Source organism: Galeopterus variegatus, unplaced genomic scaffold (genome assembly GCF_000696425.1).
Source record: "Galeopterus variegatus unplaced genomic scaffold, G_variegatus-3.0.2 Scaffold1917, whole genome shotgun sequence".
Classification (NCBI taxonomy): Eukaryota; Metazoa; Chordata; class Mammalia; order Dermoptera; family Cynocephalidae; genus Galeopterus; species Galeopterus variegatus.
The window spans coordinates 39,372-52,343 of record NW_007728028.1 but is presented as its reverse complement, the minus strand read 5'-3'; the positions used below and the strand labels follow the sequence as shown (position 1 = coordinate 52,343).

Sequence of the window (12,972 nt, the reverse complement as noted above, 5' to 3'; positions counted from 1 at the left end):
CTTTGCTGCTGAACCACTGGGTTGTTTCTCATCTTTTTTTTTTTTTTTTTCTTTTGGTGGCTTGGCTGGCCAGTATGGGGATTCAAACCCATGACCTTGGTGTTATAATGCTGTGCTCTAACTAACTCAACTAACCAGCCAGGCTGTTTCTCGTCTTTTGACATTACAAGGAATGCTGCAATGAATAACTTTGTATATATGTCATTTCGGCCTTGTGTAGGCCCCCACCTACCTCTCAACCTTCATCTTGAGCTATTCTCCCGTCCCCATTATGCTCTGGCTTCACTGCCCTTCGACTGGCTTTCATATATGCTGTTCCTTCTACTTAGAATCCCGTTCCTTCACACACCTTTAGTTAACCCCTTTTAATCCCTCTGGATCGCAGCCCCAATGTCACTTCCTCGGGGAAGCCTTCCACGATCCCCTACACCAGGCCAGGTCCCTTTACAACACTTACCAAAGCTTGTATTTATGTAATTGTTTGGTTAATGACTGTTTCCCCTATTTGACTTGGCTCTATGAGGGCCAGGCCATTACACCTCTCTCACTTAACTCAGTAATTGGCATATAAAAAGCAATCCATGAGTATATGCTGAATAGAGGAATAAGATGTCAAAGCTGCCAATCACACAACAATCTCACTATTTGGCTGTATTTGTTTTACCTTTATGTATCTTGTCAAGCCTTCAGTTCACTCCATTTTCACTCTCACCACCCTAATCCAAATTCCTATCATCTCCTGTGTAAACTATTATCCTCTTATGTCCTACTAAATATACTCCATATTTTAGACCTATCGTTTGCTATGACTTCCTTCAAGGTCTTCCCAGTAATATTAAAATAAACTTTTCCTTAACATGGTCTATAAGGTCTGCGTGGTCTAGCCCCCAGTTACTTCTCCAGCCTTCTCTCCATGGTCTGGTCATGCTGGCTCTAGTCACATTCACCCTTTGAACATACCACATCCCCTCCTGCCACAGAGCTGTTACACATGCCATTCTTTGTACCTGGAAAACTCTTTGCTTCCCACTTTGCCTAGTAAATGCTCAACATCACTTCTTCATGGAAGGCTTCCCTTGACCAATCTTAGCTAAATATGTACCTCTCCTTGACAGCGCCAGTCATAGCCAAAATTTTATACGTATATTTTTGGTGTGATTTGATTGATACTGTTTCTCTTACTAGGCTATAACTCTTTGAGGGCAGAATTTGTTTTACTTTTGTTCACTGGGTATCATCAATATCCAGAATACTTCCTGGAACTGTGTATACTTGATAAGTGTTTGCTAAATGAATGAAAAGAAAGAACAACAATAACATAAAATTATATTAAATTACATGATAAAATACACTCACGAATGAAGTCTGGAATTAACACTGCATGAATAAGGGAATGATTCACAAGGTCCAAATGTAGATAATCATATCTGGCAAAGTGTTGAAAGACAGTTTCACCTGTGCCCAGCATCACTAATTCCCTGGTTACTTATTGCACTTACACATTTCAATCCATAAATGCTTATTTTTTTATTTAGAACCAGGTAGGGTTCTTTTACTATATAACTTAATTTCATTTGACCTATAAGCACATACCAAGAAGTACTACTGTTTATGCCTCCAGTTATAGAAATAAAAATGACAGTAAATCATTGGCATGAATATTTTGAAAGTACTCAAGAAGTAAGAAGTTGGTGGTTTTTTTCTTTTGACAATGGGCAAAAAGATTTAAAGAATGTATCTGCTTGTACATATTAAGTAATGATTATCATGCTCCTTAAGCTTTGACAACAATTATCCATTTTTTAAATTCAAAGGTTTTTATTTTTTCCTCTCAAAGAGAAATTTTAGTAAAGAAAATCTTTGCCCTTAAAGCTTTTCCAAACCTTTACAGTGTATCTTTACAAAAACAGTCATAGGCTTTGAGCACTTTTTATTACAGTATGTATTTGCATAAAGTCAGAGTCATCACAACTATATATAGCTGTCTCATATTACATAAGTATGTTTATCCATTCTAGGTTTTTAATTCTCTGTGCATTCCCCTCTTTCTCCTGCCCCACCACTTCAGTTCATTGAATTTTTTTTCTGAAAAGTTAAATTCATAATAAGATACATATTAAATAAGTTTGTAATGCATTAGAAAAGAAAAAATATGTTAAATAATATATTAGAAAAGAAATCCTAAATACAGAAATGTTAGTGTATTATGATTATATTCAACAGTTTTTATATCAATCTGAGATTCAGAATGACTATAATTTTTAAGAAAAAAAAATTTTAATTAAGTAACTATACTGATCAAATATGTGTCCAGAATAGGTCCCAAGTCTGGTTTATCTCCACCTGCCCCCTTTGTTATCCTTTCAGTCACTACAATATAAAATAATAATGAAATAAATCTGCATTTAATGGTTACAGCTAATTAACTGACATTACCTTAAAGTAAGAGTATATTTTATCCTTTCAAAAATAAGAATATACCAAAATCCTTACTGTTTATATTTATACCAGCAACTGCTTTGTTGAATCTTTTGATACATTCAGCCCCCCCATATATTCATAGCCCTGCAAAGAATTTAATTAATCTTAAATTATTTTTTTCACATTCTATGTAGTTCCAAGCCATATAAAAAGTTATTTTAAAAAAATAAGAGCTGCTTACATTGATCTGCCTATTTTTCTCTAACATTCTGCTTCCTTTTTCCATGCAAACAGTAAACACTGTAGACAATAGAAGCATTTCTGAGATAATATGCTTTTCCCTCACTAAAGCAGAGTGAAGTAATCAGGATTCACCCTTCTGTCCCCTCCTAGTTGACTCTCATTCATTTCCATCTCCTTCATGTCCCTGCAGGGTAACTTTGATTCTGGAAAGAACGCAAACACACATTTGCTGAATGACTACTATATACTTAGCACCATTACTAGACATCATGAGGACTGTAAAAGAAGGCATGGCATCTATTCTCACAAAGTCAAACAAAGAACCAGAAATGACGTTTTTCTTTCTCTTTATTAAAACAGACTATGTTTTGTTTTGAAACTTTAAAGGATAAATAACAGGTAAACAAACTGCCTTAAGTCACAAAATAGTTCAAGTTGCACTATTTAAAGGTCTTGAAAAGGAGAAAGTTGGATGAAAGGAGAAACATTAGAAGAGTCTAACTCTGTCTGTATTGCTATGTAACTCAATGTTATTTAGTAAACAAAAAAGGGAATATCAAAGATTAATAAGGATTGTTTAGGTAAGAGGCAAACACAACTACATCACTGAGTGGAGAGAGAGAAGATATAGATTCTAAATAGTAGAAAAACTCTGGTTTTTCATTAAAGGTAAAGGGCTAATACAAATATGTGCATTTATCACTCTATTAATGTGTGCACCTACACAGAAATATGTGTATTTTATACACTTACTCCTCTTTGTTTTGCTGGAGGGAAGGAAATCTAGACTAAGTACATATAAGCATCTAAATATCTAAAATATAGCTAAGAACCTAACACCTGATCTCCCTCAAAATTTAAAAAAAATAAAAAACTAAGAAGGAACAAGCAAAAACACTAAACACTAAAATGTATTACTATAGTCACAGGACTGGCTCTGAGTCCTGTACTCAAGAACTGTTAGCTTTTACTGCATGCACTACTCTAGTTGTTTAGTTATCTGGCCTCTCATCTTAGAAGAGAAGTGTTATAGTACTCCAAAAGTCATGATGTGAGAACCAACAGAAAACCAAAAAGAAAAAGCTGCAAAAACAGATCTATATACTGCAATAGTCTTTAGGACAAGATGGAATTACAAAACAATACACTAATTGATGTTTCAGTTTATGTTTTTGAGAAAGACTCAGTATACTTTATTTAAGAAATAGGAAGAGTATACTATATTTTGTTAAAATTCAAGTGCTAAGTAGAATACCTGACAACTGTGCATAAAAGAGATGTTAAGGTACAAATTTAGCTGTAGTTTAACGAAAAACAAAACAAAACAGATTTGAGGCATTTCAAATTGCCAAAAACGCAGAGATGATAGCTCCTAGGCCAAAAGGCTTGGTTTTCCTCCCTTTTTAGAGCTATTAAAAATAAAAGCAAAGGGTAAAAGTTGCTCAAAAACAACAACAAAAAACAATAGTTTTCTCATGGATCTAAGACTTCATCCAAATTATAATTACTGCTTAAAATAACAGACCAACAATACCTCTTTATAGTTTTCATAAGTAAATAAAAAAGATAAAGATTTTTTTAAGTCATAGCCGATTACTGAGTTCAGATGGATACTTAGCTTGATGACAACCGTGGAAAGCAAAAAACAGGATATCTCTAGGCCATCTGCTATAATCTGAATGTTTGTGTCTCCCCCATCCCCCAAATTCATATGTTAAAATCCTCATCCTCAAGCAGGTGGCGCCTTTGGATAGTGATTGGGTCATGGGAGTAGAGTCCTTATGAATGGAATTAGTGCCCTTGTAAAAGAGGCTGGAGAGAGACCCCTCCCCTTTACACCAGCAAAAAGGAGCCATCCAAGAGCTAGGAAACAGGCCCTCACCAGACACAAATACTACTTCCCAATCTCCAGAATTAGAAGAATTTTATAAGAATTATAAAAATTAAATTTTAAGATTAAAAAAATAGGGCCGGCCCGGTGGCGCACTGCTACAGTGCACCGCTTGGGAGCGCGGCGGCGCTCCCGCCGAGGGTGCAGGTTCAGATCCCACATACAGACCGGTTCCTGCTCACTGGCTGAGCGAGGTGCGGGCGCAACACCGAGGGTTGCAATCCCATTGCCGGTCCCGGTCCGGTACGGGAGCGACACTGAGGGTTGCGATCCATTGCCGGACACACACACACACAAAAAAAAAGATTAAAAAAATAATAAGAATTAAACTTAATTATAAAAATTAAATTTTAATTTAATTGTAATTAAAATTCTTTTGTTTACAAGTTACTCGGTTTACAGTATTTTGTTACAGCAGCCCAAAGGGGATGAGACATCATCTAAGAACTTAACATTCTTGAGAACGGAAACAATTTTCTATTTTTGTTTTACAGTAAAAAAGAGGTGATAATGACGGCATTATTCTTACAGCAATGACTTCTAAACCTTTATCTCTGAAGCCCTGACCCTGTTCGTCCAAATTCTAAACAGACTAACTTCCTACCAATTGTTTCTGCTTAAAAATTTTGTCATCCTTTTAAATACTGGGTCACATTGAGAAAATTCCCATCCCTCCCCCTCACCCCCTGCAAGCCAAATCAGCTTCCTATTTTGATTTTCCAACCCTAGTCATGCAGCCTTAAAATCACCATATTCTGTCTATTCTATCGCTATTGTAATGACCTTGGTTCAGGCTCTTAATAATTTCATTTGGCTGTAAAAGATTCCTCACTGGTTTATGTGCTTCTACTTTCATCCTTTAAACAATGGTAACTGAAGAGTCTTCCTAAATACCAATTTTCTTCTGTCACTCTCAAATTAAAAAATTTTTCAATGCCTGCAAGATAAAGTTGGAAGTGAGACTGATATTTAAAATTTATAGAGATGACCTGGAGGGCTACGAAGGTGTCTCCTTCTCCCCCACACCCACTGCTCAGTCTGCAATCCTTGTGAAGCCACAATTCAAAGTCTTTATGTGGTAATGCTCAATAAAACTTGGCTTCCATTTACCTGTTCATTCTCTCTTCCTTTAAAACACATGAATCTTATGTTCTCTTATGCTGGTCTGTTAAACATGTGTACTCCTCTAGCGAACCTCTTTTTGCACTACACTGTACAGTGATGATAGCACAGAATGTAAAAAATATTTTTATATTTAAAGTACAGAATGTCTATCAAAATACTGAACAATGTAATTGGTATATATATATCACACACATATATGACTAAAATGAGTGTAATCTTATGTTGCTCAGTTAATGAATGCTAAAAGGCTGCACTGTGCTCTCATTTGAATGATGCTGGGCAATATGTATGATAATGCTGCTCAGGTTTCCTTTATTATCATTGTAATGTTTTCTGGTGAGTAATTGTCACCCATACGAGCTAAAAAAAAGTGAGTGATAGTGCTGGATTTGGTAGATCCCAAGGAAATGTATTATTGTGCAGGTTTTATGGTAGCTATAAGAGTTTCTAAGGGAATGTTAAGGAAACTAAGAAGGTATCAACAAACATTAATTTAATAAAGCTCTTTGATATTATGGAGGAGGATATAAACATTACCATTTCCTGGGAGAACCGAAAACTAACTATAAGAGGGGTATCTAGAGGGCTGGCCCCATGGCTCACTCAGGAGAGTGCGGCGCTTGCAATCCCCTTACCAGTCAGAAAAAAAAAAAAGAGCTGTATCTAGAACAGGGGTACCTGGTTGTGAACTTCAACCATGAAAGAAAGTATGGTTGAAGGCCTGTCATGACTTCAGAGGATGTAAAAAGCACAGGAAGAGGGACTACCAATGTGCTAATTGTAAGGGGACTCCACAGGACTAAGCTACACAGGACTAAGCTACACCTATTCTGTATTGTGCTCAATACTAACTCTCCCATTTCTTTTGTTTGTTTGTTTTTGTTTGTTTGTTTATTTATTTATTTCAAATATTCATGAGGTACAAAGCTGATTGTCCCCCCTCCTGCCCATGATGTGGGGGCTAGATTCATATTGGGCACACACCCATTACCAGAAATTGCTTTTGTACCCTTTGTCCCCTTCCAGTTATCCCCCAACCTCGCTCCCCTTCCCCCTCTCCCCTCAACTTCAATTTGTAGCCCTAGGAATGTTCCTTCCCTCTGTTGGATCATGAGACTACTGTGGTCTTTCTTTCCTGCCTTCCTTTCTCTCTTAGCTCCCACAAATGAGTGAGCACATGAGGTATTTATCCCTCTGTGCTTTGCTTGTTTCACTCAACATAAGTTTCTACAGGTTCATCCATGTTGTTGCAAGTGGGAGTATTTCATTCTTTATTTCAGAGTAGTATTCCATTGTGTGTGTGTGTACCACAGTTTCCTTATTCAATCATCTATTAATGGACATTTAGGTTGGTTCCATATCTTGGCTATTGCAAACAGAGCTGCAATAAACATGGGAGTGCAGGTATCCCTTTGACATGATGATTTCCATTCCTCTGGATATATACCCTAAAGAGGGATTGCTGGATCATATGGAAGATCTATCTGTAGTTGTTTGAGAAACCTCCAAATTGTTTTCCAAATTGGTTGTACTAATTTACAGTCCCACCAACAGTGCAGTAGTGTTTCCTTCTCTCCACATCCTAGCCAGCATTTGTTATTCACCATCTTTTTGATTATAGCCAGTCTAACTGGAGTGAGGTGGTATCTCAATGTGGTTTTAATTTGCATTTCCCTGATGACTAGTGATGTTGAGCCTTTTTTCATATATCTGTCAGCCACTTGTATGTCTTCCTTTAAAAAATGTCTATTCAGCTCCTTTGCCCATTTTTTAATTGGGTCAGTTATTTTTTTTACTGTATAATTGCTTGAGTTCTATGTATATTCTGGATATTAGTCCCTTGTCGGATGCATAGCTGACAAAAATTTTCTCCCACTCTGTAGGTTGTCTTTCCACTCTGTTGATTGTTTATTTTGTTGTGCAGAAACTTTTTAGTTTGATATAGTCCCATTTGTTTATTTTTTCTTTTGCTGCTTGTGCTTTTGGGCTCATGTTCATAAAGCCTGTGCCCTGACCTAACTTCTGAAGTGTTTCACCTATATTTTCCCTTAGTAATTTTACGGTTTTGGGTCTTATATCTAGGTCTTTAATCCATTTTGTAACTCTCCAATTTCTAGAACTGCAATCCCCAGCACAAACTGAGTATGCATGTAATAGAAGACATGCCAAACATGGGAACCTGTTCTTCACTTAAGCAAAAACTCAGGATCCTGTTCTTATATGAATCCATCTCCAGGTGAAGCCTACAGCAGGTCAAACTCAGCCCTCATGGTTCTAGTCCTTAGATGTGTTCATGTTACATGAAAACAATGTGGAAAATTGAAGTCTTAGCTTACTTCTTCTAGGTTATGCTAACTGCAGCTCTAAGCTAGACTTTTTAGTTATTCCTCATTAATCAGTTACTGTAGTTCTCTTCCTGAAATCAGCACCTACTGTTAATAAAGGTTTCAAAATATTCAGAGCAGAATCTATCATTATTTAACTTTTCAAAGTACTGGCTACTAACACCAATCTGAAGATTAATGGTTGAACATCAAGTATTTTTTGTCAACTGTTATATATAAAAGACTGGGACAGTAGGGTTGATGACTTTTATGACAGAATGGTAAATATATTTTGTGCACTTCTAAAAAGTCAAACTCCCTCTTGGAATGTCATGAAAGAGAAAAGAAACAAAAACTTTCTATTTGTCTCTTTTTAGGGTGACTTTATTTTAAAGTCCACAGAAAGATCTCAGAAGGTAAAGAATAAATTTACCTTATTTTCTTCTAAAAATTTCAATTTGATAGAAACATCATTGCGCATTTTATCATATTTTTCCTTATGTGCTTGGAACAGATGCTGTGACTGCTCAATCTTTGGCAGAGTGTTTGCATCACGTGGTCCAAGATTCAGTTCTTCCAAATCAGTGCGATATGCATCATATTCAATCCTGGAAAGAAGAAAATAAGTGAAACATACCACAAAAACACAGTGAAATATGTTCAAGAGATGGGTTGGAAATACATAACATTCAGTCTCACATTATGTAATATATAAAATTCTCATATTCTATACCTTATGTTTTTGAAATCATTACTTCTTTAAAAACAAAAAGCTATTCATGTAAGAATATGGGAAAAGCTACTTCTTAATCTCATTAACTATTCCTTCCAAAGTACAGTATTAACTGACAAGTAAAATTTCCAAAATTAAGAAACCAGTTTAAAAAAATAGATGGTAAAATCTAACAGATGTCAAAACAAGATCAAGGGTAGAGATTAATTCCCCATGCGAATTGGTTAACATTGACGAGGCAAAGCAAGTGAGGATAACAGACTTTAAAATGGCATACTAAAACTAACAGGTAAAACTAAGTTACATTGAGATCCTTAAATTATAGTCTAGGTCAGCAATGCACAACAGAAACACATGTAATTTAAAATTTTCTAGCAGTTACATTAAAGTAGTACAAAGCAATTTCACCTGTTTTTGAAACAATATATTTTATTTTACCCAACATATTTAAAATAGTATTGCAACATATAATCAATGTAAAAATTGTTAATAAAACTTCACATTTGGGGGGTGGGTACTAAGTCTTTGAAATACGTTGTGTACTTTACACATCCAGTACACTCAATTCAGACAAGCCACATTTCAAGTGTTCAAAATACTAATGGTAGTGTAAGGAATGGAGGATGGACTGGAGTAGAAGATTAAGAAATCAAAAGGAAACCGATTAGAAGACCATGGACATATGAGAAATGAGTCACTGAATGAGGATAAAGGCAATGGAAGTAAGAAAGAGACACAAAATATTTAGGAGGCAAAACTGACTTGGTAATAATAATCCATGGGTTCAGTAGCCAAACTGAATGACCTCTGACCTTTACCACCTCTAATGTCTTGAGCTAGTTATTTCATCTCTCTGTGCTCTAGTTTTTCATCTATAAATGGGAATAATAATCTCCACAAAAACTTCCTATATATAAAGCATGTAGGACACCTGGTAATAACTAATACCTTTAGAATGCTTATTATTATGGCCAAATTAGAAGAGGGTTAGCTAAAAGCAAACGTACTAAAAACAAGAAGAAATGAAAGAGAAAAGAGTAGAACTAAGTAAGTAGTAATGTGTGATGATTAAATGTGTAGACAAACAACCTCCAATAGCCTTGGAGCACATTTCTAAAAAGTTGTGATTAATTTATACATAATCACAGTTAAAATACTGACCCTTATATTCCTTAATTTTTACATTCAGAGTTACTAGATGGTATCAAAGTAAAACTTTCCATAAGAGCTTCTCTAACAGTGCTCCTTACCACCAAGAAGAGAAACACACTAAGTTTTCAAAATGCAACTTTTCACTTCAAGGTTGCCAGTCTTAACTGAGTCCATATCAACAAAGTTAGTATGGTTACTTTAAAACTTATATAAACTTCTAGAGAATAGGTGTCCACATCTGAAAAGTCTTGACTACAACTGACTCCCCTGTTGGTGCTGCTGTGAAGTGTTGAATGGGTTGTTATAAGACTCTCTATACACAAAGCACCAGAGGGCTAGGAAATACTTGCACACAATACATAACAGGGAGTATTAAAAGGCCACCTGGGCATTTGCTTAAATTACTACTTTTTGTGCTGATCAAATAGATGACCCTTGCCCTAAAAGTCAGTAAATTCTGGTTATAACAGAGGAAAAAATTCAGCTACTGAGAAATTTGTTTGACTTGAACACTTTAATTCTTTTTGAATATTATCCCTCAGTAGGCAATGTTGCACTGTTACAACTAGCCAGTTCCTCAACTACTTCATAAACAACAAAAAAAGTCAAACCCCAAGATAAACGTAATGAATAAAATCATATATTGTAATTTGAATAAGAAAAGATAAATTATGAGGGTGGGGGTCATTGTTGTTGCTTGTTTTTAAAATTCACACAGAGGTTGTTTAAAAGTTTCCTTTAAGTAACCAGCTACCAAGTACATATAACTTGATTTATAATCTTGTTCAAAAGTTCCAAACAGGGCTGACCCCGTGGCGCACTCGGGAGAGTGTGGCGCTGGGAGCGCAGCAGTGCTCCCGCCGCGGGTTCGGATCCTATATAGGGATGGCCAGTGCGCTCACTGGTTGAGCGCGGTGCGGCTGGTCACCAAAAAAAGACAAAAAAAAAAAAAAGTTCCAAACAAACCTATACGAGTAAATTAAGATCTTATACGACATTGTACTTCAAGTTAGATTTCTCATTATAAGATGTGAAAATTATTTTTTATACTTAGATATGTAAGTTTTAGATTAATCCAGTTCAAGTGTAAGGCCTAATGACCAAGAATAAAAGATAGGGAGCTTTGCTTCCTCATCTTGGCTTTGAAACTGACTACAAGTGAGTAAAGCATTTAACCTCTAGAGCCTTGTTTTTCTCGTCTGCAAATTAAATATAAAATATTTTGTATATGAACAGTGACTTATCTGATAAATTTGGCTTTCTTTAATTTGGGTTAATAGTTTAAAAAGCATGGTGGAAATAAAGGCTGAAGAGAAAGACACTACATGCTAAGTAACTAAAATATATTTCAGGATAGGTAGAAAATTACTAAGTAGAGAAACAAACTAGATTAATGTAGTTCTTAACTGGGAGGTGGTGGGGGTATTTTGAGAACAAAACAAAAGAATTTTCATTTTCAAAACCCATAAACATCAAAACAATCAGAAAGACTAGAAAACAAGAATGCTTAAGGTGATTAAAGAGATAAAAGAAGAGTATTCATTATAAACAAATTAGGACATTATGAATAAGGAACAAACAAATTTTTTTTTCCTTTTTGTCTTTTTTCGTGACCGGCAACGATCGCAACCCTCAGTGTCGCGCCCGTACCGGACCGGGACTGGGACCGGCCATGGGATCGCAACCCTCGGTGTTGCTCCCGCACCTCACTCAGCCAGTGAGCGGCCGGTCTGTATGTGGGATCCGAACCCTCGGCGGGAGCGCCGCCGCACTTCCCAAGCGGCGCACTGTAGCAGTGCGCCACCGGGCCGGCCCCGTAACAAACAAATTTTGAAAAGAACCACTTATATATATAAAATTTTTCATTCATATACCTACTGAATCCTTTGAAAAATACAGACAATGTCCATAAAAGGATTTAAATAGAGACTGGAAAACCAACTGCTTGGAATGTTATTGAAGGGATTCCCATTGAATAATCAAAACAATTAAGAAAAGTAAAAAAAAAAACAAGATCTAAACCTAAATAAACCATACAGCCCTATCCCTGCTCTTCTCCCACCAGACATCCAAAGCTGTTTGTTTTGACCTTCATTTCCAAGTCAATCAGAATCTCACATATTAATACTAAACTAAAAATTACAAACACATCATGGGACAGAAGCATCTTTTCCTGTCAAAACATCAAATTTACTTTTCCAAGTCATTTAGGCTCTTACTTATTTAAGGCATAAGGAAATATATACAGTAGTGCCCTCTTATCTGTGGTATCAGTTATCTGCAGTCCAAAATAGGTTAGTATAGTACAGTACAATAAGATATTTTGAAAAAGAGAGGCCACATTCATATAACTTTTATTAGTTATAATTGCTCTATTTTATTATTAGTATTATTAACTTCTTATTGTGCCTAATTTACTAATTAAACTATCACAGGTATGTACAAGAAAAAACATAGTATATATAGGGTGTGGTACTATCTGAGGTTTCAGACATCCACTGGGCATCTTGGAAAGTATCCCCAGAGGATAAGGTGGGACTACTGAAATTAAGAATAAGCACTCAATTGCAAAAAGACTAGATAAGTTTGGAGTTTTCATGCACATTCCTCACATCATTAAACTAGAGCAAGAAGCCAAAAAGTAAAAATAACGCTTCTAAAAGGGAGTTTCTAACTATGCTATATAAAGTATAACAGAAAATAAGAATTTGAAGTGTTCAGAGGAAAAGAACTCAAAGGGGACTAGAATGATACTTAAAAAATAAAAGTAGCAGAGCATATAGGGAAAAAAAATTGAGCCTGGAATCAAAAAGTGAAAAATGCTATAATGGGTCTGCTATTTTCCAGACATTTACAAGTATTTATTAATATGTTTTTTCTATATGTATATGAAATAGAACATATAAAAACACTGCATTATAAACAGTATATGTAAAGTAAATATTTAAAACTTATATAAAAGGAAAATTTGAAAGGGTTTGAAGGCTGGTCATAATCTGGATAACCGGAAGATCAGGGAGTTGGTATACACAACATAAAATCATGGTGTCAAAATGAGCTTGCACATTCAAGAGGTACCAGTC

General features: G+C 35.7%; 1 protein-coding gene across 1 annotated transcript in view; it reads right to left on the bottom strand.

Moving 5' to 3' along the window:
• ARFIP1 (ADP-ribosylation factor interacting protein 1) overlaps positions 1-12,972 on the bottom strand; it is a 50,583-nt gene that overhangs the window by 15,825 nt on the left and 21,786 nt on the right. The window contains exon 6 of the mRNA XM_008579586.1: positions 8,438-8,612. Within this exon, the coding sequence (XP_008577808.1) occupies positions 8,438-8,612 (175 nt within the window). The remainder of the gene's footprint in view (positions 1-8,437; positions 8,613-12,972) is intronic.